The 23,512-nt window shown below is 49.4% G+C and overlaps 2 protein-coding genes across 8 annotated transcripts in view; one reads left to right on the top strand and one right to left on the bottom strand.

Annotated features, from left to right (window-relative positions):
• PABPC1L (poly(A) binding protein cytoplasmic 1 like) overlaps nucleotides 1–13,781 on the top strand; it is a 26,039-nt gene extending 12,258 nt beyond the window's left edge. The window contains exons 8-15 of one of the 7 annotated variants that reach the window (XM_074317430.1): nucleotides 1,130–1,396; nucleotides 2,199–2,283; nucleotides 2,964–3,092; nucleotides 3,603–3,709; nucleotides 4,520–4,613; nucleotides 5,882–6,012; nucleotides 6,427–6,500; nucleotides 13,546–13,748. In XM_074317430.1, the coding sequence (XP_074173531.1) occupies nucleotides 1,130–1,396; nucleotides 2,199–2,283; nucleotides 2,964–3,092; nucleotides 3,603–3,709; nucleotides 4,520–4,613; nucleotides 5,882–6,012; nucleotides 6,427–6,500; nucleotides 13,546–13,552 (894 nt within the window). In that variant the 3' untranslated portion in view covers nucleotides 13,553–13,748. Of the gene's footprint in view, nucleotides 1–1,129; nucleotides 1,397–2,198; nucleotides 2,284–2,963; nucleotides 3,093–3,602; nucleotides 3,710–4,519; nucleotides 4,614–5,881; nucleotides 7,069–13,545 lie in introns of those variants that run through there. The other 6 variants (XM_074317429.1, XR_012491114.1, XM_074317428.1 and 3 more) reach the window with 6 other exon arrangements.
• TOMM34 (translocase of outer mitochondrial membrane 34) lies at nucleotides 8,268–23,512 on the bottom strand. Its single transcript, XM_019749667.2, has 7 exons — nucleotides 23,255–23,512; nucleotides 19,130–19,229; nucleotides 17,821–17,973; nucleotides 14,102–14,271; nucleotides 11,330–11,477; nucleotides 9,458–9,584; nucleotides 8,268–9,214 (listed from the first exon to the last, which is right to left on the bottom strand). The coding sequence occupies exons 1-7, from the start codon at nucleotides 23,379–23,381 to the stop codon at nucleotides 9,110–9,112; spliced, it is 930 nt and encodes a 309-aa protein (XP_019605226.1). The 5' UTR covers nucleotides 23,382–23,512; the 3' UTR covers nucleotides 8,268–9,109.

Raw genomic sequence — 23,512 nt, 5'->3', positions numbered from 1 at the left:
ACAGTTTAGTTAATAGCATTGTAGTTAATAGGAGCTAATAGTTAATAGTATTGTCCCAACGTTCCTATTGTAGTTTTGACAAATGTCCCATGTTAATTTAACATTAGGGCAAGCTGGGTGAAAGATACATAGCAGTGTACTACTTTTTCAACTTTTCCATAAATGTAAAGCCATCCTTCAATAAAAAGGTTTTTTAATAAAAAGGCTAAGAACCTCTTCCCCCGACTCCTATAGAACTTGGCTTAGAGCCTTGCAGGGGCAATGGGGGTTTACCAGAATAGTACATTGGGTTGGAGTTCTAGCTGATATAAGATCCCCTGACTAGGTGACCCTGGACAAGTCACTCGTTTTTTTTTATAAGAAAGACTTTTACTTTTTCTAAAAAGAAAATTAACAGAATAAAGCACCAAAAATAGAAATTCAAATTATTTTCATATTCCATACAAATCTCTTTATTGGAGTCTCTAGGAAATACAGTTCAGAACATCTTTTTATGTCCCTAATTCACAATGAACTGGAGAATTGTATGAAGAGTTTAATAAAACCCAAGGAGTCATGGAATGCAGATTGTGGTATTTTTTTTTTTTTATCATGGTGACCTCCACTGAAATGTTTATGATTGTGGTCCTGGCCCAAGAACCTTCCTGTTCTTAGAATTACTAATCCTGGACTACGATCTCACTTCATGATAGCCCCTCTGAGGAGGGTACATCCATTTAATTAATCGAAGCCAGCTTTCCATCACAGCCTGAGAAAATCTTTTCCAGAAAAAACTTGAGAGAGAATAATATGTTCTGAAATGCATCTGGTCTCCCTAACTGTGGGGAATGGTCTGTTCAACGTGAGCCATTCTCAGTCAGCAAGTGGACTGATCTTGTAACAAGTCACTCTTGCGCCCCACTTTCTTCACCTGTAAAGTGGGAGTCGCAGTTGAAGTGAGGAGTGTCAAGTGTCTGGCATGCGGTGGGCCTCAGTAAATGTGGGGGTGACAGGACACCCTCGAGGAAAACCTCAGCAGGTTTGTCCTGGGCCTGCTCAGGGCCGGGCTGGGCCCCGGGGAGGAGGGGAGTACGGCCCCAGGAATCTTCCTTCCCCACCCCCAGCAGCCCTTGTCTTGTCTTGCTTTTAGGTGATGACAGAGGGTGGCCACAGCAAAGGGTTTGGCTTTGTGTGTTTTTCCTCTCCAGAAGAGGCGACGAAGGCCGTGACAGAGATGAACGGGCGCATCGTTGGCACCAAGCCGCTGTATGTGGCGCTGGCCCAGCGCAAAGAAGAGCGGAAGGCCATCTTGACCAACCAGTACATGCAGCGCCTCTCCACCGTGCGGGCCCTGCGCGGCCCCTTCCTGGGCTGCTGGAAGGAGCCCACCAGCTACTTCCTGCCCGCCGTGCCCCAGGTGAGGGCTTGCCAGCAACCCCCACCACACTCTGTCCCTGAAAGCCTGCTGGAGCAAGAGGCTAGAGCTTCCCAGGCAGACATAGGTTTCTAACCTGCTTCTGCTGGAACAGCAGGTGGTTTTAACCCCGTCTCTGACAGGGCTAATAGTGTCGCTGTCCAAGAGTGCTTCCCGTCCTGAGAGATTTGTGAGTGTTATGCTGAAAACGATTCTCTATGGTCAAATAAGTTTGGGAAATACTACAATAAACCAAAGATGCCTAGGTTTCTTTCCCATATACGTTGTTGTACCCTAATATGCCAGTATGCATTCTGACTTGCCCAAACTGGCAGTATGTAGTGTTCCCCCAACTTAAATAGTAGATTTTGGGGGGTGTTTGCTCACCTCTCTCCTGGGTGTTAATGTGCTGAGCGACATGGTTGGAAAAAGGAGCTCCTGTGCCCTAGGGGAAGAAGAAAGATGTCAGCCGTTAAAGGCTGCTAGGATAAGAAAATTCCTGCTCTTTTCAAAAGTTGCTTAAGCCGGCACAAGTTACAGGAAGATGTGTCACCATGTTATTCAGCTCACTGGGCTAGTAGCTCGGATAATAAGGGGCAAGCATTGAACCTGAGGTCTTGTCCTGAAGGGTTCAGGGCTAATGGACATCCTGACATGGAAGACAGGCCTTCATCCCAGCTTTGTGGGTCTTTGCTAACCAGTCCCCTAGAAGAGACAGTGGAGTTCCTGCAGGGGTGTCCTTAAAGAGATGCAACTTTTTACTTCCCCTGCTGTAACCCCCCACTCTGGGTCTTCTCCCTCACAGCCTCCAGCCCAGGCTGCATACTATGGCTCTGGCCCACCTGTGCAGCCTGCGCCCAGGTGGACGGCCCAACCACCTAGATCCTTGTGTGAGTGACCCAGCCCCTTCCACCCTCAGTGTGACCAATGAGTGTGGGCCCCGTGGGACAGCGTGTAGCGTAGTGGTTAAAGAACCTGAGCTTTGGGGTCAAACCTGGCTCTGTCACTTCCCAAGGTGTTAATTGGGGCAGGTCACTTTTCCTCTCTGAGCGTCAGTGTCCTCTTCTGAATGGGGGCCTGAATGAGATCTGTGTAAAGCAGCAAGCACAGTGCTGAGCCTGTAAAAGACTCGCAGTGTAGCCATTATCGGCAGTCAGCTCCAAAGGTTTGTCTGATTTGTCACTGAAAATTCTTGCAAAGCTGAGAAAATGAAACTGCTTCGGCTGTATTACTGGTGAATGGCCCTTCTCTAAGAGTGATGTTCACCTGACTTGAAACTGTCTGGGGGGACGAAGGTGTGCAGTTATGGTGCCTGTGCCTCTTGGGGCTCTGGGGAGACGTGAGTTGGTTTGTAATAGCAGATTTCCACGCCCCCCCCCCCCCCTTCCATGGAGTTCTGGGTCTGCCTGGCTAGGTGAATTCACTCATCTCTCGGCTATGAATATTCTGGTTCCCTTCCCATCCCCTCCCTCACCCTGGACCCTTCAGGGTGCGGTGTGCCACTCTGATTATCATACTCCCTGCCCCGTTCCTGCCAACTTTTATCTCTCCATGTGCTCTATGCCACAAGCCGCCTACCCTCCCGCTGCCTCAATGGCCCAGCCACCGGCCATGTCTCGGCACCCCCTGTCCCACGTCAGCAGTGTCCGACAGGTCTCCACCCAGGTGTCACACCAGGTGCCTCACGCTCGAAGAGTTGGTGAGTTTGGGCAGGGCCAGGAGGAATGGGGGCAGGGCTTGTTGCTGGGGTGGGCTAGCGGGGAGTCAGAGCCGGCCTCCACAGCAACGAGCTTGCCATTCACCCTCTTGGAGAGCACAGCTGGTTTCAGAGGCCGTGTGGACTCGAGTCCCACAGACCCAGTTCCTGGGGCTAATTCATCTTGTGGCCTTGCTAAGTACTGTATCGGATCGCGTCATCTTTAAAATAGGAATGAAAACAGCATTTCCGTTTTGTTGTGTGGGGGAATGAGATCATACCTGCCAGGGCTTAGCACTGGGTCTGAACTGAGTAGGTTCAAAGCAGCAGCTGTGAACAAGAGCGTAGGTTTGGACTGTGGGCAAGCATGGCTGTTTCATAATTCGGCAGATGTTTGCACATCTGTATGCTGGCACCATACTCAGTGCTGGGGATTCTACGTAACTGCTCGTCTTGAAGCTGTATGGCTTTAGGTTGCTGCTAGGCCCTAATGTGCCGGCTTATTTCTTACAGCCAACATTGGTACCCAGACCACCAGACCTGGTGGGGCAGGATGCTGTACGCCAGGCAAGCCTCTCCTGACACACAGATATCTCTCGGCAATGCCCAGTACCCATGGGGTAAGGCTGGACCAGCTGCCATCTTAGTCTGGGCTCCAGAAGGCTTGGCTAAGGCATTAGCGCTCTCTGGGCCTTAGTTTTCTCTTCTTGGCTTGTAAAGTTTCATTTATGAACGTGTACAATCAACGTTTTTCCCCCTTACTAATAGAAGGGGGGAAAGGGCCAGGGTCGTGTTCTTTATGAACCATGACTTGCTTTGCTTGGGTTATTAACACGATTAATCTGGATCTCCTCTTTACGTGTTGAGCAGCAAGGATGCCATTCATTTGCAAAACAGAACCAAAAATATCGACTGCGATTAAATTTAAAGGCTGTATGACCTCCCTGCCCCTGCCCAAAAGTCTCCATCTCAGCATTTTCATCTCCTGTGTAGAATTTCAGTGTGTACACTTCCAACTATTTCTTGCAAAATGAACAAGAGTCGTCTTTGAACAGCAAAATGCTTTTAAAGTTACCAAGATGTGAAAGGGTCAGAAGCATGCTGGGGATGTGGCCATAAAAGCTACTTGAGCAGAAGGGCTTTATTTGGCACAGAATGATTAGGGAGGTGTGGCTTCGTCTGGCCACACGCACTGGGGGCCTTTAGACCCCGAGCACGATGGGCAACATCTCTTCGAGTGTAACTTTGTCGTCTAGTCCACCGTGCCGTGCCCTCGTTAGGGACTATCCCACCCGATCATCCGTACCTTGGCCCCTGCTCCCCTCTTCCAGAGCTTTCCTGGAGGCCTAAGCTCACCTGACAGGGTTAAGTGTTTCAAGGCCTTGACCATCCGTGGCGGTTAAGGGATGTGTCCCTGGCATCATGTGCAGGTCCGGGAGTCTGCTGTGTGCGTCCCCGGACAGGAGCCCCTGACCGCGTCCATGCTGGCTGCAGCACCATTGCATGAGCAAAAGCAGATGATTGGTGAGTGGCCGGTGCCCCTACTCTGGAGCAGGAGGAGGGGGGCTGAGCGCTGGCTAGCCTGGTGGGAAACACCGAGTGGAGGTCAGATGTCAGGACAAGGTCCGGCTCTGCCACTGACCAAACAGCTGGGTGACCTCGCCCGAGTTGCCTCTGCATTCCAGGCCCCGTTCTTTCATCTTGAAATGAAACCAGGTGTTCCCCAGGTTTCTTCAGCTCCGCTGTTCTGACTTGGAGTTAGGCTGGGAGAGACCCCAGAGGTGGGGAGATCAGGGGCTAGAGTGAGAGTATGAAGGGTATGGTGTTGAGTTTCTGCTGGGACGTGGCCTGTAAGGTGGGTGTTGCAGTTCTCACACCTCCCCTGAATGGGAAGAACCTGTCACATTTCATCAGCTTCCCAGTAGAGCCCATTGGAGGTGGGAAATGTGCATCGGGAAAACAAATGTTGCCCCCTGGACCCTGAATTCCAGTTCCTCTCCATCCCTAATGTCTGACAGGCCCTGCTCAAGGGTGCCACCAACTTGAATGAATGAACAAGCTTGCTAGTGGGTGGCAGGTTCTTTTCTTCGTGGCCAATAAGGTCTCCCGACCTTTCTCTGTAGGCCCCCATTGCTACCAACCCATTGTTTCCGCAGCTCGCTTGCGGTTTTGCCACTTTACTACCTACCCCTCAAAGAAAAATTATCAGTGGGCTTAATAGAAGGCAGGAGGTTCTGTTAACAGTTCCCTGTAAACACCTTTGCTTTCATCGTGGGAAGACGTGTCCCGCTCCCACTTAAGACACCCCATCCTGGCTAGACCCTCCACGCATTGCTGAGATGGGCTGGCCCCCAACACTAGGCCTATCACTAGCAGTACCTGATGGTGGAAGGTGAATTTATCTGATGTATTTGGCTCCCCAAAAAGTCAAGTCCAGCATTATCATAGCCTGTCTAGAATTTCTGTGCGTATCCTTGGAATTGTTTCTTGCCAAATGAACAAGAGGAGTCTTTTAAAACAGCACCCACCTTCGTCAGCCCCTGTGCAGACTCCTTCCCAGGTAGTATCAAATTTGATTCTGCAGACTGGCCTCCAAAGCGGCGTTTACTATTACTATGCCCACGTCACGGTTGGGGAAAGAGGCTCCTGGTAAGATTAAGTAACACAGCCTGGGAGGAGCAGTTCTGGGAAGCCACCTCGATGTGTCACTGCTCCCTTCCACAGCAGCACCCCTGGGATGCTGGGGCATCAGCCAGGTGTGTGCATAAACCATCAGAGGCTGTTCCATACAGGTGAGCGTCTCTATCCCCTCATCCACGACGTCCACACCCAGCTGGCTGGCAAGATCACGGGCATGCTGCTGGAGATAGACAACTCGGAGCTGCTGCTCATGCTGGAGTCTCCAGAATCCCTCAATGCCAAGGTGGGCTGGAGCCTGGGTGGCAGGAGGAGGGCTAAGCACAAAAGTGCCTCCTGTGTGGGCTGGCAGGCTGCCACTTGGACCAAGTTTATCTTCTTAATCCCAGCTGGTACCTGGGGAGTCTTGGGGCGGGACAGAGTGATGCTCTGCGGCTCCCTAGGCGAGGTTTTGGCACAAGGAGCTGTGTTCTGATTCAGTACAAGGTTTTCCCAGCTGGCCAGCACTGTCCATCTGTCTTGAGAAGGTGACCGTGGGTTTCTGTTAGGGGAGCTTACAAGCAGCAGTCAGATGAGGGCTCTGTGGAGACGCTGTGGAGGGAGATTTTTTTTATCTGTATCTGGTGTGCCGAGGCAGGTCAGGGCTCTCCGGGAACCCTGCTGGGGCAGCTGCCTAAGTCCCTCCCACTGTGTGCCACAGGTAGAAGAGGCTTTGGTGGTGTTGCAGGCTCACCAGGCCACGGAGCAGACAACAGTGAACGTGCCTGAAGCCAGGTGGGTGGATGGGGGTGGGAGGAATGGTGACAGAAGTAGCTGAGCCCAGGAGCTGTAAAGAACTGGGCAGGGACTGGCATCCAATCAGTGAGAACTATGTTGTGTCACTGGCTTTCTCTGAGACCTCAAGGAGTTGGGGGGAAGCTGTGAGGACCAAAGGAGAGACAAGCTGTGTGGCTCGGATGGGTGTAGACTATTGTACAAAGTGAAGGCGGCATTCCCTTGCCCGCTGCCCTGCCGGGCCTCCCTCAGAATAGGGTGGGCTTCCCTTGGGCACTGCCTGCCTCAAGGCCTGGCGTGGTCTAGTCTCCCTTCTTAGTTGAAGGCCAGGTGTCTGCCATACTTCAGAAACATTCCTTTTAACCCTTTCACCCCCAGAAAATGGACTCCTCACTCCCTTGGCTGATGAGAACGGCGTGTCCTGCGCTTGGCTCTAAGGCCCTGTGAACCGTAACTTATTTCCCAGTCGGGCTGTACCTGTACCAGAGCTCTGTCTGTAGAATGAAGGCTGGCCGTCCAGCCAGCCCATTACCTTTTGCTTTGTGCATTAAAAGTGCTGCAAACTCTGGCTTGTCTCTCAGGAGGCCTTCTTGTGTGAGGGAAGTGGGACTGGGTTGGGGCTTCGGCTGCAGGGAACAGAAACCCAAACCAGCGCTGAAGTTTGTCGAGGGTGGGGACAGCTGCACAGAACTGTCGGGAACCCAGCAGGACTGTGATAGCCCCCGAGGAGCAGCCACCACCCCCCAAACAAACTAAAGCCATAGGTGTCTGGCTTGAGCCCCCTGCAGTGTAGGTAAATGCCCCAGAACCAGCAATGTGCTGGGCTGGCTGGCGGGGGTTGTGTGACGTAATGAAAGAACCCTCGTAGAAACACTTTCGGTACCTTCCTGGGTCATGACTCTCTTCCCCTACAGGGAGGGAGAAGCCTCTTCAGGTTGTCTCACTTTCTGTTTTTGTTAGTAAATCAAGACTAGAGGAGAAAAGGGCATGAGTCGTGACTGGATGTCACCACTAAACCCGCCTTAAATCAGGTAAGAGCCATGCCTGCTTAATGGGTCAACTGAAAGGGCACAGCTCCCCGCTTTGAAATGGTCCCGTCCACACGCACTGAGCCTGTCTGTGGCCTCTCACACCGGCTTCTGCTCAGAAGCCTGATTGCTCAGCAGAGACGACTCCTCCAGAGGTCGGAAGCTGTGTGCTAACAGCTGACTGCTGCTCAGCCCTGTATGTGACGAGGAGAAGGGGCGGAGAAAACCCCGACTGCCCCGCTTTATGGAGTCATCACACTTCCACTCCATTAAGGGGAAACTAACTGAACTGGGAGGCGGCCCTGAGTGTGGCTGATCCTGAAGCATTCCGTGTTTTGGGAACTGGAGTGGCACTTTCTGACCCTGTCCTCCCAGCTAAACTCCCACGTTAGGACTCAGTTCAAGCTTCACTTCCTCAGGGACCCCTTTCCCTCCATGGGGTCACATCTTCCCAGGTAGGCAGGGAAAGCATTGTGACTTGAAACACTTAAGCCAGTGGCAGTTTCACACCTGTTCCTGGATTAGCTGATTAACGTCTTGCCATCCCCCTGGACTGGCATCCCTCTGAGCAGGGACCGTGTCTGTTCATTCACTGTTTCCCTCGTGCTACACAAGGGGCCTGGCCCAAGCAGACATGTTGGAAAATTTGTTTGGTCGATAGATGAATGCTCAATAAGCGGTAGCCTTTGTTGCTGCAAAATTCCAAATACAAAGCTGAAAAAGCATCAAGTACAACAGATATTTATACAGAAGAAAGACGTTTAATACAATCACTTAAACACAGCTCAACAAAATTGGAGTCAGTTCGGTTCAAATTAACTTCGTATAACAATGAGCCAAGAAGTCCGGAGGGGAGCAATGTCGAGGCGGAAAGACAAGCCCCTGCCCAGAATGGAAGGAGACTCCAAGGAGACCTTTCGCCTACCCCACCCACCTTCAGGACGAGCGGCCACACCTCTGGGCTCTCGAAACAGCTTAGGCACCTACCCCTACGCGGGAGGCAGCACAGCCACAAAGCCCAAGGGTCAGGGTTCTGCACCCCTGCCCAAGTGGGGCCCGGCCAAAAGGGCTGCAGCTCAGAACACAGGACAATGCCAAGGACGGCGCAGGGATGGCAGCCCTGAGAGCCAGCTCAACAGGCTGCTTTGGGTGGTGGTGGGCCAGGGTTTTCTAGTCCTGTGGCCCCCCTTTCCCTACTCCCAGCTCAGTTTGCAATGAACCAGTGAGGGGTCTGGTGAAGTCTGAGGGGCAGCATGCAGTCTGGAACATGCGTGGGGCAGGGGCAGCCAGCCGAGTGCTCTGCTGACAGGCACTCGTTTGCGATCCGCTAGCTGTTCGAGGCAGGGGCAATGGAGAACAGGGCTTCAGCTCTAGCAGGAAACCTTTCCAGCAAAACAATGTCTGGTTTTTGGCTACACTGAGCTTCATTTGAACAAACACGAGCCTCGTAAGTGGTGGAAGGCCATCATCTCTGAGGGGCAGAGGCGGCGCCTCAGAGCTCAGTCCGGGGCATTCTGGGTGCCAGGAGCAGGCACAGAGGAAGGTCGTTGGACAGAGGTTTCCTGCTGCTCTTTGGGGGTTTTAGTTTAAGTTCTGGTTAACTTCCTGCTGCAACTTCTGTGCAGGGCCGTTCCTGGGCTCAATTTGCAGGAGGCTGTTGATGTCTGCAAAGCTGGATTTATAGTCCTAAAAAAAGAGAAAAGGGTGTGGGGTGGTGCTGTGAGGTTAGATCAAAGGGGAGGTGGGGACGGTTGCTGAGACGGCAGAGGGTTTTCTAACCCCAGCATGTAGGCCTGCCCCGAGCTACCCTGGGCCCTCGGATGACACCAGAGTGTGGCAGACACCACCTCACCCTGACTATGCTCTAGAAGTGTCACCACAGGCACAAATGTCTGTAGCTTAGTTGACTTTTGGTCGGGATCTTTTTACCTTGAGTGCTTTGTAGGCTTGAGCCCGTCTGTAAAATGCCTTCACGTTTTTTCCATCCAGCTTGAGGGCTTCTGTGCAATCCTTCACCGCTTCCTTATACTGCTTCAGGACCAAATAGCAGAGCGCCCTGACGGGGAAAGACCATTGCAGAGGTTTGTCACGTCTTAGGGGCCACCCAGGGCCATGAGGTAGTTTGAGGAGTGATCCTAATTCGCCAAATACCTCCTCTGTGCACGTGACACCTTCAATGCTCACAACCCTAGCCCACTTAGGTGATCACGCTGGCTCAGAGGAGTGACGCGACGTGCTCAAGGGGCAGACTGGGGACTCCACCTGGGTGCTTACAAAGATGGTTCTTAGAAAGATGGAGAAAGCCACAATGGATGGGAAATTCAGTTTTGTGAAAAGTAGTCAGTCTCCTAAATTTGTAAATTCAATGTCCCCACAATCAAAAGCCCAACAAGATACTTTTTGGAATTTGTCAAAATGATCCTAAGGTTTAGCTAGAAGAGCCAACCTGGGAAGACAGCCAGGGATGCTCTGATTAAGGACGAGGAAAAGACCAGCCCTGTAAGATATTATAAAGCAACAGTAATTAAAACAGTGCGGCACAGACACATTTGCATGAAAAATAGTATTGAAACAAAACATTGCCCCCACATGTGGCAAACACCCAGGACAACGGGTTAATAGAGGTCTCCAGCAGCATGAGGTTAGCAGGCCAGGCGGCCCAGAGGAGTTAGAAGGTGATGCTGCACAGACACGGCACAGGCTACAGTGCTCTTTTCCAACTGTTAGCCTGGCAGACGGAGGCACCCTGCTCCAATCAGCCAGGAAAGCCCAGGTCCAAAATGGAAGCCTGACAACTGCGAGCTCTTTTCTACTCATGAGGCAGCAAGCCCTCATGAATTGACATGAGACTAGTCTGTTTTTACACCAGCCCACGTGAACGTGGGGTTTCCTTAAGTTTCACTGTAGAAATGCTACCAGTTAACGTCAGTAAGCTGCCCCAGACCCTAACTGTTATCTGATTCAGTAGATGGACCATATTACCTTACTAAAGTCTGAAACATATTTTATCCTAAGAGTTTTAGATAAGGAACAGTGAGCCTGTTATAGATCCAAGATTTCTGATCTAAAAGGTAACATGTGCTAGGGAAGGAGAAACAGATTGATAACATTTTATAAGAAATGTTTGGATCAGATAGGGTCCCTTGCTGAACATTTCAAGCTTCTGACAGTGAAACAAAGATCTCACTGGAGCCAGGTTCCAGTTCTGTCTCTACCACTTAGTGGCTGGATGAGCTGAGGCAAAGGCCCTCCCTCACTGTCAGGGGACCACTGACAGCTGCTCCTGGCGCAGAGCGTCCTGTAGCACCATACGTCTGAGCCCTCAGGCCAGGCTGTACCCGTCTCGCTCCCACGCCAGGCAATTACTCCATACCCTGGGTTCTGCCCTGTGCTCTCAGACACAGTGCGTTCCTAACAAGAGGGTTTTGGACAAGCTGCGGGGTGGGAGTGGAAGATAGAGATGCTACGAGACTTGTGTTGAGGTTGTGTCTGTGTAGCAAGCACAGTGCTTTTACTGACATCGTCTGCTGATTTGGGTGGTTAATGAAAATCCTGGGGAGGAGAGAGGGCTAACAAAGCCCAGGCTCCCCTTTGGCATCCCTCAGTTTCTGTCTCCTTAAGAGAGCGAATGCCACTGGCAAGACCTGCCTTGCAGTGACCAAAATGAGTGTGAGTGTGTGTTCTGAGCTCTAACACTGACTACATGCTAGGGGTGAAGAGCCCATCACAGTCCAAGAGAAGGCTAGGGAATGCAATACCATCGTCCTGAAATCCCCAGGCCAGCAGCTGAGGGGAAGGTACCTGTTGCTGTACGTGGCGGATTCCAGGTTACTAAACGAGAGGCTTTCACTGTACTTCTCAATAGCTTTCTTATGGTTTCCCTTCTTTACAAGCTCATTGCCTTCTTCCTTCAGAACTCTGGCTCTCTCCACATCCTCAGCAGAAGGCACTAGATGCAAATTCAGAAGAGGGAAAAACCATGGAGCAGGTGCCGACGGAGATCAATGAGGTCTCTTCGGAGTTGTAATAATACACACATCATAAAAAGCAGCCTGGGTTCCAACCTTACCACTTAGTAGCTGGAAGGTCTGTGGGACCTACCTAGTCCGTTGGACCTCGATTTCCTCACCAATATGACGGGGGCAACACCTGCTCTCCACAAAGCTACTGTGAATGAAATCTGAGCGTGCACGAGAAACTACAGAACCCCTTCTGAATTTAAAGCAGGGGCATAAGTATTTAAATAAACAAGCATCTGTTAAAGACAGGGTGTAGCTCTTGGGCTTTCAGAAAAGGGCAGAAGAGTCTACTATTCCTCCTGGCTGTTTTGGTCTGAGCCTGTGGGTACCACCCTCACAGGACACGTGCGGCCATGCCCCAGCTTTCCAGGATGGGAGATGAAACCCAAGCCGACCAACCTGGCCTTCTGCCCCAATTAGCTGTTCCAGCCCCAGCTCCCGTATCACCTGCTTTTTTAATTTTTAAAAACATCTTTATAAAATACTAAATATTTATGACAAGGGTAAGGTTTTAGGAGTAAAACTAACACCCTTGACTTCATCCATCACCTCAAGAAACAGAACATTTACTAGGGCCCTTGAAGCTCTGTGGGTCCCTCCCCAAATCCATCCACCCCGGGAGGAAACCATTATCCCCACTTCTGTGTGCCCTTCCTTTTGTCTTTGACTGTTTATACCATAGTGTCTATAAACCATTTGTTTACTTTGTTTCTGAACTTCATGTAAAGGAATAAATAGTTCTATGTATTCTTCCATGACCTGTTTTTCTTTTCTCCCCTCAAACTGAGATTCCTGAGATTGACCTGTGTCGATGCATATACCTGTAGTTCATTCAACCTCCTGCTGCCATGCAACTGATTTTTCCATTCTCCTACTTGTGGAGACTTATTTCGTTTTGTTTTTTGCCATTATAAACATTCTGCTGTGAGCATTCTTGTACATGTGCCCTTGTGCACAATTGCGTGAGTTTCTCTGCAAGAGCCGGTGGGCTGCAGTGCACACACAGCTTCAGCTTTACCCCAGCTCTCTGACACCGTACTCTGCAGCCGTGCTCACTTCCGCTGTTCTGCGGCAACACTCCACGCGTTCATTCAACAACACTCTTCACTCTGCCAACAATTCCCAACCCTGTCCTTTCCCATCTGAAGAACTCACCCTTTAAGGCCCAGCTCAACCTGTCACCTCCACTGCCACCTCCTCCGTGAGCCTTTCCCCAACTCCCCCAAGCACACTTACATCAATTCTTATTCTGAACTCCCGAAAACTATAAAGACTCTAAAGCACTTGTTCTTCCTCCTGTATTTTGAAATGCTGTTTATGTGACTCAGTTTCTCGTTAAAACAGAGAGCGTCCTGAGGGCCAAGACTGCCCGTCCTGTCTGCGTCACACTGCTTAGCACAGGGCCTGGAACACGTGGCTCAGTGACTCTGAAGGAATGATGTGAACACTGGGTGCCCTGAAGCCACCTCGTTCATTAGCACCCCACATTTTCACTCCGGGAAAGAGTGGGGTACACTGACCAGGCTCCCACAAACCTATGGTCATATAGGTTTCCTCCTGGGAATGGAAGTAACTCCTACCCTCGCCTAGCGCCATGCAAGGCTGCAGGCCTGACCCTCCCGCACGGCCTGTCCCCTACACCTGGCTTGCTGGGCTGGGACAATTCCCCTGGAGCATTGTAAGAGCCAGCGAGGCCCTGCCTCTGTTTTACCGTCAGGTGGACAGTTTCCTGTGTAGGGCCACTTGGCTTTGATCTCTCTTCTCTTATTTCTCTCCTTATGTGTGCGTGTTCCTGGGGAAGCATCACCCTCTGGCTGTGGGGGTGGGGCAGATGTCTTAGGGCTGAGCTAATCACAAAATCTCAGCCCCTGGTCACAGTGACTAGTTCAGAGAATGGCCTGTGACCAAAGAGACCAGAATAAACTGAGAAAATATGTGAGCTAGGGATTTGGGGGAAAGAAACCCTCTCAGACAAAAGAAGTTTTTCTCTTCCTCTAGGTCATGAGGTGTGGTACATGCATGAGACCTGGAACTGCTACAGCCATTTTACTGCTAGGAGGAAAAGCTGCCCAAAGACAAAGCTGACACACACCAGAGAAGAGAGCTGAGAGAAGTACAGAGAAGTGGAGTCAGAGCCTGCGAATGTAGTTAGCTGCTGGATCAAACCTGGCCTGAAACTGAACTCTGGACTTTTCAGTTGTTTGAGCCAATAAAACTCTTTATTATTTTTCCCACAGTGAATTTTCTATTCTTGCAAGCAAAACGTCCAAAATGATACATTCCAAATGCTGCCAGAAAAGAGAAGGGAGCAAACAGCCTGTACCTATGTGCCAGGCTGGGGGTTCACCTGTGTTCCTCAGTCCTTACAGTTGTGGGGTAGATTTTCTCACCACCCTCATTGTGGAGTTGAGGAGACAATCTCTAAGAGGCTAAGTAAGACCTTTTAAAGATATTTTTATAACTCAGCGTAAACGAGGACAAGTTTTACAGGATTACTCTAGAGAGAGTGGCTACAGAGAAACTGCCCAACACTGAGTAGGAAGTCACAGCTTACCTTTGCTCTTTGTATTTCTGGTTTCTTTGGATTTGCTTTTAGCTGTCTCCTTGTGGTTTTCCGGGGGCAAGGAATTCCACCTCTTCTGAGCTGAAACAGGTACCAAGGGGATGGAGGGCAGCTTCAGGCGCCACTCGGGCCCAAGTGAGTCCATGAGTGCTCTGGTCATCCTGGAAAGGAAGGCAGGATAGCAGGGACGTTTCCGGCTGGGACAAGATGGTCCTCCTCTTATAAACCGAAAGGAGGTGTATGAGAGCCAGTTATCTTCCTCGGTTTGGACCATCTCTTTATATCCTCCAGACACACAGCAGGAAAGAAACAGGAGTCGGCCACCCATAAAAGTCTTCTCACATCAGCCACCATCATAGTTCCCCCTGCCTGGCCCTCGCTGGTCACACTATGTTAACTTCAAAGTAATGCTGTGTTGCTTGTGAAGGGTATTTACCCCCGAAGGACCACACAGGCCCCAAGAAAGGACGATGCTTTATATTAACAGAGCTATCATATGAGGCCATGCAAGCATCTCACATTTGATTAATGCAGAGAGTTTTTAAAAATGTAAATCTTACGTCCCTCTCAAATTTGAAACTCCTTCAGTGGCTCCATGTCCCTAGGCTAGCAGGCCTGGGATCCGGGCCCCTCCCACCGCTCCATCTTGATCAGGGGCCGCCTTCCCTCCTGATCTGATGTTTAAAGCCTCTGCACATCCTTTGTCCTCTACCCAGAACAGTCTGGTCCACTTCCCAGCCCCCTTTCCCTCCTTCCAGACCCAGCTAACTTGCTTAAAATGCCGCTCAGTGACCGTGTCTGTTCTGTGAACTGGTCCCCAGCACCTGCACATCATTACCTGGCACCCACAATAAGTGTGTGTTGAATGAGTGAATAAAGCCCACTGTATACTTTTTCTGCCTTTACAACCATGCTCCTATGATACCAGAATGAAAACACAATGGTACCACTACAAATTCAGTCTCTGAGCCCCCAAAGATGTATTTCTAATCTGCCCAGCGATTTCAAAACTCGACCCTCCTCAACTCTGCTCCTAACCCTCCCCCCTTTTCAGAGCAAACTTCCTCAAACTCCAAATACAAACCCACCTGCATGGGCACCCAACTGTCATGCAGGGTCTCAGCTCCCGCTCCCTGCACAAGAACGCAGGATATGGTGAGGCCAAAAAGGAACAACAACGGAGCCATAGATAGGGGCGTCATACCACTATATTCTCGATGGCGGCTGGTGGAGACACAAAAGCAAACATCTGCCCGTACCCCAACAGGGGGTCTTCCTGCACCACAGTCTCGCTGGCGGCTGGGGAGACATAGTAAGTAGGATCCACACGATACACAATCCGCTATCCACGCTTGCTAACCCCACTTGCTAGCCGCAATCTGCCTGCCAACCAACCAACCAACCAAACCCCTCGCCAGCGCAGCCACGGCAGGTATATTAGTGGCTAATGGACGAGTCCAGCTAACCGGTTACAACTCATGGCCAACTAGTCACAGCTGATGGCCATCTACTACCCAAGCCAGTACCTTTCCATGTGAGGCCAAGAGCCTGGAAACTGCTCTCTGGGACTCTGTCCTCACACCAACCCTTCCTATTTCTCTCGTCACAACAGAAGACCAATCAGAAGACCAACAAGGTCAATCCCTCCACCTAAGGTTGGACCCAATCTCTTCCTGCCTCTCAGGGACCACACTCAGCCAGCATCTTCCTCTCTAATATCTTCATCGTTTCTCTCTGCTCTGTCCAACTATCAGCATTTAACTCTTTCTTCACTTAATAAGACCCACCTGGACATCCCTCTGCCATCACAGCTACACTGCTCTGCATCCTCACGGCCAGACTTCCTGAACCCAACGCCATCTGGCTTCTGACCCCACTGAACTGCTTCCATCAGAATCATCAGGGACTTCATTCCTGAATGCTTAAGTCTACCGGCACACCCGACCCGAATGACGTCTTCATCCTTCTGGAAACACTCCTTCCCTGGTGACACTAACTGCTTCAAGTTTCCTCCTGTCACTCCAGCCGCTGTTCCTCTGAAGGTCCTTCCACTGCCGGAATTTCTCAAAGCTCCATCCTCTTCCCCCCATACACGGCTGTAGGGTTCTTCTTTTCTCCTACAACCTTAATTCACCTCTATGCTGATGACCTTCAAATTTGTACGTCTGACCTGTATTTTCCCCTTTGCTCCAAACTTACCTGAATACCTGCTGCCTTCCTTACATCTTTAGTCTCATGTCCCACAATCACCTCCAACTCAACATGTCAACCAGCTGGATGTCTTCTATTCTTCCCTCTCACCACCACAACCACCAAAACCTGCTGAAATACTACCTAAACGTCCCCTGAAGGGGTCCCACTCTTTCCACTATCCGCACCATCTCTGCTGCGTTACTGCATGCCCCCTTCCTATTCTGTTCTCTCTCAAGGCATTCTTCAACATGGCAGCCAGTGAATGAGCTTCTCTCTCAAATCTGCTCATGTTGCTCCCCTGCTTAAGACCCTTTTACGATGCCTCACTGTCTTCAGATAAGTCCAAGCCCCTGAAAACCAGGCCCTGCATGACCTGGCCTCACCTCCTGTCCTGAGCTGAGCTGAGCTCCTCACCTACAGCACCATATGAAAGGGACCCCTCACAATTTCTGTAACACATCACACTCGCTCACTCTTGCCCAGGCTGCCCCTTGTCCTTGCTGGTCTTTGGCCCCAATCTCTAGTCATGTCTCTCCGCTCACCTCCCCTGGAAGCCCTCTCTGGCCTCCCCCCAGCTGGTTAGGGGCCTCCTGTCTGTCCTCACAGCACCCCCCCAGCTGGTTAGGGGCCTCCTGTCTGCCCTCATAGCCCCCCCAGCTGGTTAGGGGCCTCCTGTCTGCCCTCATAGCCCCCCGAGCTGCCTCCTAGCACAGCACTCATCCTTTGCAGTGTGCTTGCCTATGACTGACTGGTGTTCTCCATGAGACCAGGAGCTCTGTCAGGGCAGGAAGACATATGTCTCAGGCATTAGACCAGGCCCTAGGGCAAAGTCTGGCATGTAAGGGGCAGATAGAAACTAAAAGGAGGCAGAGAGAGAACACGTGAAGCCAGAAAGGGTGCACTAAAGACATACCAGGAAGTCCTGCTAAGGGTTTGCTGTTAGTGTGGTGTTTGGCTTTCTAGCAGCCCATGCAAGGAGGGGAAACATGGGGGGAACCATGAGATAAAGACAAACAACTGCTCAGAAGACCAGAGAGAAATGTTATCCGAGGGGCCTTGTGAAGGGGTCGCAGTACAATACACTGAAACACATCCAGAAACAATATCCCTACAGCCTCGTGTCCCAGCTGCTTGTGCCTGGGTCTTCCTTTCCCCGATCTAGTTAGCTCCTGGAAGCAAGGAGAATTAGTATCTCTTTTATTTCTATAGTTGCCCTAAATCTGGCACAATACCTGACACAGAGCTCAATAAATTACTATGTGTGAATGCATTTACGCACCCAGGCAACAAACAAACAAACAAACAAAAAGCAGCCAACTCAGTAATCCTGAGCCCTTGAACACCTGCTAAATATGACAGCAAATTCTCCTTCCACACTTTCGCCACATGCTCATGAGGAGTTCCTAAGCCTAGGCCAAAGGGATCCCACCAGAAGATGACCAAAGCAATGGTTCCACGTCAATGAATGGAAGGAGGGCAGAGTTCCAGAAGGACTGCCCGTAGTGACTCAGGCTCACCTGTTGAGGCCTTCCACGGCTGACGTCACACTGCCATCAACCTGCAGCGCGGTCTTGTAGTCGACATAGGCCTGGGGATACTTCTCCAGAGCCTCGTAGGCCGATGCTCGCCGCAGCAAGGGCTTTATGCCGAAAGGAACTAAGGCCAGAGCTCTAGAACAGGAGGCAGAAATGTCACCTGGCTTTTAAGTCACCAGGGTTCCCCCCACGGCTCCTTCCAGGTCGGGTCAGCTACAGCATTCAGGATATAGGAGGTCATTTTTAGCAGAGACACTGCTAAAAATGTCAAGCCTTAGAAGCGCGACTTTTCGACTTAGATTGAAGTGGAGAAGGGAAAGAGGGCAGAAAACCATGGATAATGTAAAATCTGAGTGTACGTGCACCAATTTTTAGTTGCAATCCTCTCAAAATCAAGACAAAGTGCCTTGTAGCTTTCATGCTTCTCTGTGTTTCCAGTTGTGGCCCGGTGGGAATAACAAACAGGCTCTGGAATCAGATGGAGTGGTGTTTGAATCCCACCCCTGCCACTAACCATGTGACCCCACGCAAGTCACTCTACCACTTCAACCTTCTGCGACCCAGTTCTAGCCTGGGAAGGATGGTAAACTTTCCCCATAGAATGGCTATGAGCCCTGCAGGAAGGAATCCTAGCACAGGGCCTGGTACAAATCAACTTAGCACTGGCTCCGTGAGCAAGCGCACCTCTCTGCTCTCCCATCTATGCCCAGGGCTTGCATGACTCTAAGGCAATGTCACAGGATATCAGATCTGAGGATATATTAAGGTGTGTGAGCTAGTTTAGCAATGATGAAAGAAGGCTGTATCAGACTGGCTTGAAGAAGAAAGAAATATGACAAACTGTTTAACATCCCCTACACCTGGTCATTGATGGATACCATTTTCTCCTTTCTCCTTGTTTCTTTCCTGGCTATCTATTAACCCCTATCCCTCTTTCTTTCCCTCTCTCCTTTCCTTTCCCACACATCCACCCCAGAAGAAACCTGGGCAAGCCAGTCACTCGTCTGCAACTCTCCCTCATCCCCAGGTCCCAAATCTCACAAGGACTTCAAGGCCTGTCTCTAACTGCCCATCCTACTTTGTTTACAGCAGCAGAGCCACGACTCCAAAAACACAAGGCAGGGGCCACAAAGACCAAGTAGAGCCTCCTGTTTCAGTGACTCGGTGACAGTGACACTGCCTAGTATCTGTCACATATGTAACTGGTGGGATCAGTCCAAAGAAAAACCAGGCCAGATAAACTCCTCTTCCGAGCCTCGCGAGCACCCCAAAGTTACCCTCGACCACTTACGACGTGCAATCTTTGATGCAGTCTCCGCAGTTTCCATCTTTCAAGTGGCACGCTGCTCGGTTGGAGTAGAGAACACTTTCTTCTTCAGGGTCCGAAGAACCTGCCCAGGTAGAAGCAGAAAGCATGAGACTGACAGGTTGGGAAACGGATGCCTCAGGTCACCAGGGTACACTCACCCTCTGAGCTCTCTGGGCTTTGGTAAAAGGTAGCCGAGATGACTGTAACTTGATCGGAATTGCTGGTCTGATGGGCTGGTAAGTTTGTCATTAGTACATGGGAGTGAGAACACCAAGCATCTTCTCATTCATTCATTGCACCAGGAAACTTGGTACCAGGCAAAGATAAACATGAAATAGCTGACTTCTGCCTCAAAGAAATCCATGCTGTAATTACTTGTGTGTATGTGTGTTAATTTTATTACAAAAAGCATGTAAACCCAATAAAGAAAAATAAAAAGGTAAGAAAAATATGACAAAGGGACTGAACAAGTGCTGTAGGACCATAAAAGACAAGAGACTAAATTCTACCTGGTCAAATCCGAGGACTGTACCACGGAAAGTCCTCTGGATCTGACAGGACTACAGAGAACTTAATCAGGGGAAGGACTCATGCTCCCCAAGGGGGAGGAGAATTAGCAGACATTTTTCTAAAGGCAGGGTAACTCAGGAATCTCAAAGCTCAAGTCCTTTATTCTGGCTACCATGATTTTCATTTCAAAAAATAATTTTCAACCACTGCATACCCACTGGCAAGAGCCATAAGGAAAAAAAAAGGAAACTATCAAGTGTTGACCCAGTTATTCCACTCCTACCGTGTTTCCCCAAAAATAAGACCTAGCCAGACCATCAGCTCTAATGCGTCTTTTGGAGCAAAAATTAATATAAAACCCAGTATTATATTATATTTTATTATATAAGACAGGGTCTTACATTAAAACAAGACCAGATCTTATATTAATTTTTGCTCCAAAAGACACATTAGAGCTGATGGCATGGCTATGTCTTATTTTCGGGGAAACACGGTCGGTGTGAAACATACAGAAAACAGATATCCAATATCCATCACTAGACTGAGCATACGTTATACTTGTTTCCCACCTTTTTCATTTTTGATATAACTGAAGCTCCACTCATCCCCATCCTTTTCCCTTTGCTCCGTCCCCAGGCCCCCAGATGTCACTGCAATCCTAAAGTTGGTACGTAACATGCTCATGCATGTTTGTCTACCTTTTGTTATGTATGCATTCACACCTAAGATATCATTTAGTATCTTTAAAAGCTTGTCCTAAATGACACCTTATTGCCTATTTTTTTGCAACTTGCTTTTTTCACTAAATATCATGTTACCATATTGATGCATATCTTTCATTCAATACCAACAATAACAAACAATTAAATAACTTTTTTTTTCTTATTTTGCCAGGCCCTGAATGAGACAGCAAAGTACAGAGATAAATAACAATATATCCTTGCCCTTAAGGAACAAGTACAAGTACTTAAAACTTGGACTCCACCTCAAGTCCCCAGGGTGTGCATGCTCAGAAGCACCAGTGACATGGCGGAAAGGGCATCAGACAGAACCTACAATCCAGCCTGCGATCCCACAAGTTACCCAATCCCGCTGGTCTCCTGTGCTCACCTATCACATGACGATATCACTTCACAGACTTACTGGAAGGGTTCATTGTGTTAGGTTGCTCCCTGCTCTCCTTTCAAGATCAGGAAAACTGATCAGAGAAATCAAGGGACTTGCCCATATGTTATCTAGAAAAGAATGAGAACCAAACGCTGGCCCCCTACTAAATCTAGACACTAGGCCAGCTCTTCCAGTGACCCAGAATAAATCCATACGAAAGCACAAGCTTTTCCAGGCCAGCTGGGGTAGAATGAAAGAAAAAGGCAGAAATATCAGTATCTCAGCGATGTCAAGTGAGGCTGAGATGAGCAGGGAGAGTGTTCTAGAAAAAAACGAGGCAAGAGTAGCTTAAAACTGCAAAAGTTCAAACAAAAAAAGACGGTAATTTCAAGAAAATTTGGGGAAAAGTCTAGCAAAAAGATTAAAAACTTGGACTAGGGAAACAGACTCATATTCAAATCTTGCCTATTACATGTGTTCATTGTGTAACCCCAGGGTCGGTAATTTAACTCTTCTGGACTCATCCATAGAGTGTCTTAGTTACAGGTTAGTATGAAGATAAAAGGGGTAATGTCTAGCACACGGTAAAGCACTCAACAAATGCTAGCCGAGAAAATGAGAAAGAGAAGGAAGGCAAAGGGAAATAGGTACTACAGAGAAGGGATTCCAATGAGGGCTAAGACAATTTGCAGAAGAGGTGAGGAAAGGGCTGTGGTTGGTTGAAATGAGCTGGAGGCTGGAAGAACTGGTACTCCTGTTTAAAGCTCTCCAGGAGCTTCCCATCAGGGAATAAAACCCAAACTCCTTACGACACAGCCTCTTGTATAAAATGTCTACACAGTAAGGTTCTGCCTGTCTAACTGAGCTCAAGCCTTACTACTCCCTCCACTGGCTCACTATTCTTGGCTCCTGGAACACATGCTTATTCCTCCTAGGTGCCTTTGTATAGGCATACCCAGGAGACACCGAGGGTTCGGTTCCAGACAAGTATTAATAGCAATCTTTTTGCTGGAGGGTCTTGTCTTCCATTTGTAAAAAAACACAACACCTGTGAAGCACAATAAAGAAAAGTCCAATAAAACAAGGTACGCCTGTAATTACAGTTCCCACCACCTGGAATGCTCAGCACCTAAACTTTGTGCAGTTGGCTTCTCATTATTCAGACATCACCTCAAATATCACCTCTTCAAAGAAGTTGTCCTTGACCTCCCATTCTAAAGGAGCGCCCTAGTCAACTCTGTCCCATCACCATATTTGTCTTCTATATAGCCCTAATCATTATCGGACAGGTCTTGTTTACTAGCTTAAGATCCATGCCTGCCCACCCCCACTCCCCCCAAAAAACAAGAATGTACGATCCTTGAGAGAAAGGACCTTCTCTGTCTTGTTATAGAATCAGTACAATCAGGTGCTCAACAAATACTAATTTAATTGAAGACCAACAGTTGCGAAGGAGGGTTGAGCTATATCCTCAGGGATTAGAATGAAGCCTGAATAACAGAACATTTAAAAGCAGGCAGCTCACACCTATCAGGACAGCCATTATCAAAAAAAAAACAGAAGATAAGTGCTGGTGAGAATGCTGAGAAGTTGGAACCTTTGTGCTTTGCCAGTGGGAATGTAAAATGGTGCAGCAACTATGGAAAACAGTATGGAGGGTCCCCCCAAAATTAAAACTAGAACTACCATCTGATCCAGCAATCCCACTTCTGGGTATATAGCCAAAAGAATTCAATCCAGGATCATCACAGCATTATTCACAATAGCTAAGAGGTGGAAGCATACAAACGTCCATCAATGATAAACGGATTAAAAAAGTGGCATATCCATACAATGGAACATTATGCAGCCTTAAAAAGGAAATCCTGTCACAGGATACAACGTGAATTACAACGTCCTCAAGGGTTCCGCTAAGTGAAACAAGCCAATCACGAGACACAACTACTGTATTATCTCACTCATTTTGACTATCTAAAGTAGTCAAAATTACAGATACAAAAAGTAGGAAGTTGGATACCAAGGGCTGGAAGGGGAGGGGATTAGTGTTTAGTGGGTATTGAGTTTCAGTGTTTCAAGATGAAAACGTTCTAGAGATCTGTTACACAACAAGGCCAAAATACTTGACAGTACTCAACTCAACACTTAAAAATGGTTAAGAGGGTAAATTCAATGTTGTGTTTTTCACCATAACAAAAAAAATGATAAAACACCTATTAACATGGAACTATGTTTCTGGTAGGTCATTAAGTGAAAAAGAACGAATAATAAAACCACATTACGATTTTTTTAAAAGGCAGAAAGAAAGGGCCAAGGAAGTTACTCGTAAGATGCCACATGGGCGGGAAGGCTGGTGGAAGCCTGGTGGGACAGTGGGCCATGGGGAAAGGAAGCCCCCTGAACCCAGGGACAGAGCGAGGTCTGAGTAGTCCGGCTCGGGGGGAGAGGAGAGAGAAGCAGCCCCGGCGGAGGAAAGGAGGGCCAGGGTCGTACCTTGCGCCTGCACCACTCGCAGCGCGCGGCTGTAGAAGGCGGCAGCCTCGGCGAACTGGCCGTTGCGGAAGCTCTGGTTGCCGGCGGCGCGGAGCCCCTCCACAGAGTTGGAAAGTTTGGGGGCCATCCCGGGACCGACCGGCAAATCGGGGGCGCGTCCGTTCCCGCCGCCGAGTCTTGCGGAAAGACGTCCGGGCGGAAGCACAAGCTGCGAGTACTGGGTCCGATGGCCAAGCTGACCCGGAGGAGGGACGCAGT

This window comes from Rhinolophus sinicus, linkage group LG13 (genome assembly GCF_036562045.2).
Source record: "Rhinolophus sinicus isolate RSC01 linkage group LG13, ASM3656204v1, whole genome shotgun sequence".
Lineage (NCBI taxonomy): Eukaryota > Metazoa > Chordata > Mammalia > Chiroptera > Rhinolophidae > Rhinolophus > Rhinolophus sinicus.
The sequence above is the reverse complement of the archived record's forward strand: the minus strand, read 5'-3'. Positions and strand labels throughout refer to the sequence as shown.

What these genes read in the sequence shown, in the direction of transcription:
- TOMM34 (XM_019749667.2), bottom strand. Translation starts at nt 23,381, where the DNA reads ATGGCCCCCAAACTTTCCAACTCTGTGGAGGGGCTCCGCGCCGCCGGC. An exon ending in GCCGTGGAAGGCCTCAACAG is followed by an intron (nt 14,272 to 17,820) that starts GTGAGCCTGAGT and finishes CTTCCTTTCCAG; the next exon opens with GATGACCAGAGCACTCATGG. An exon ending in CAGAAATACAAAGAGCAAAG is followed by an intron (nt 11,478 to 14,101) that starts GTAAGCTGTGAC and finishes ATTTGCATCTAG; the next exon opens with TGCCTTCTGCTGAGGATGTG.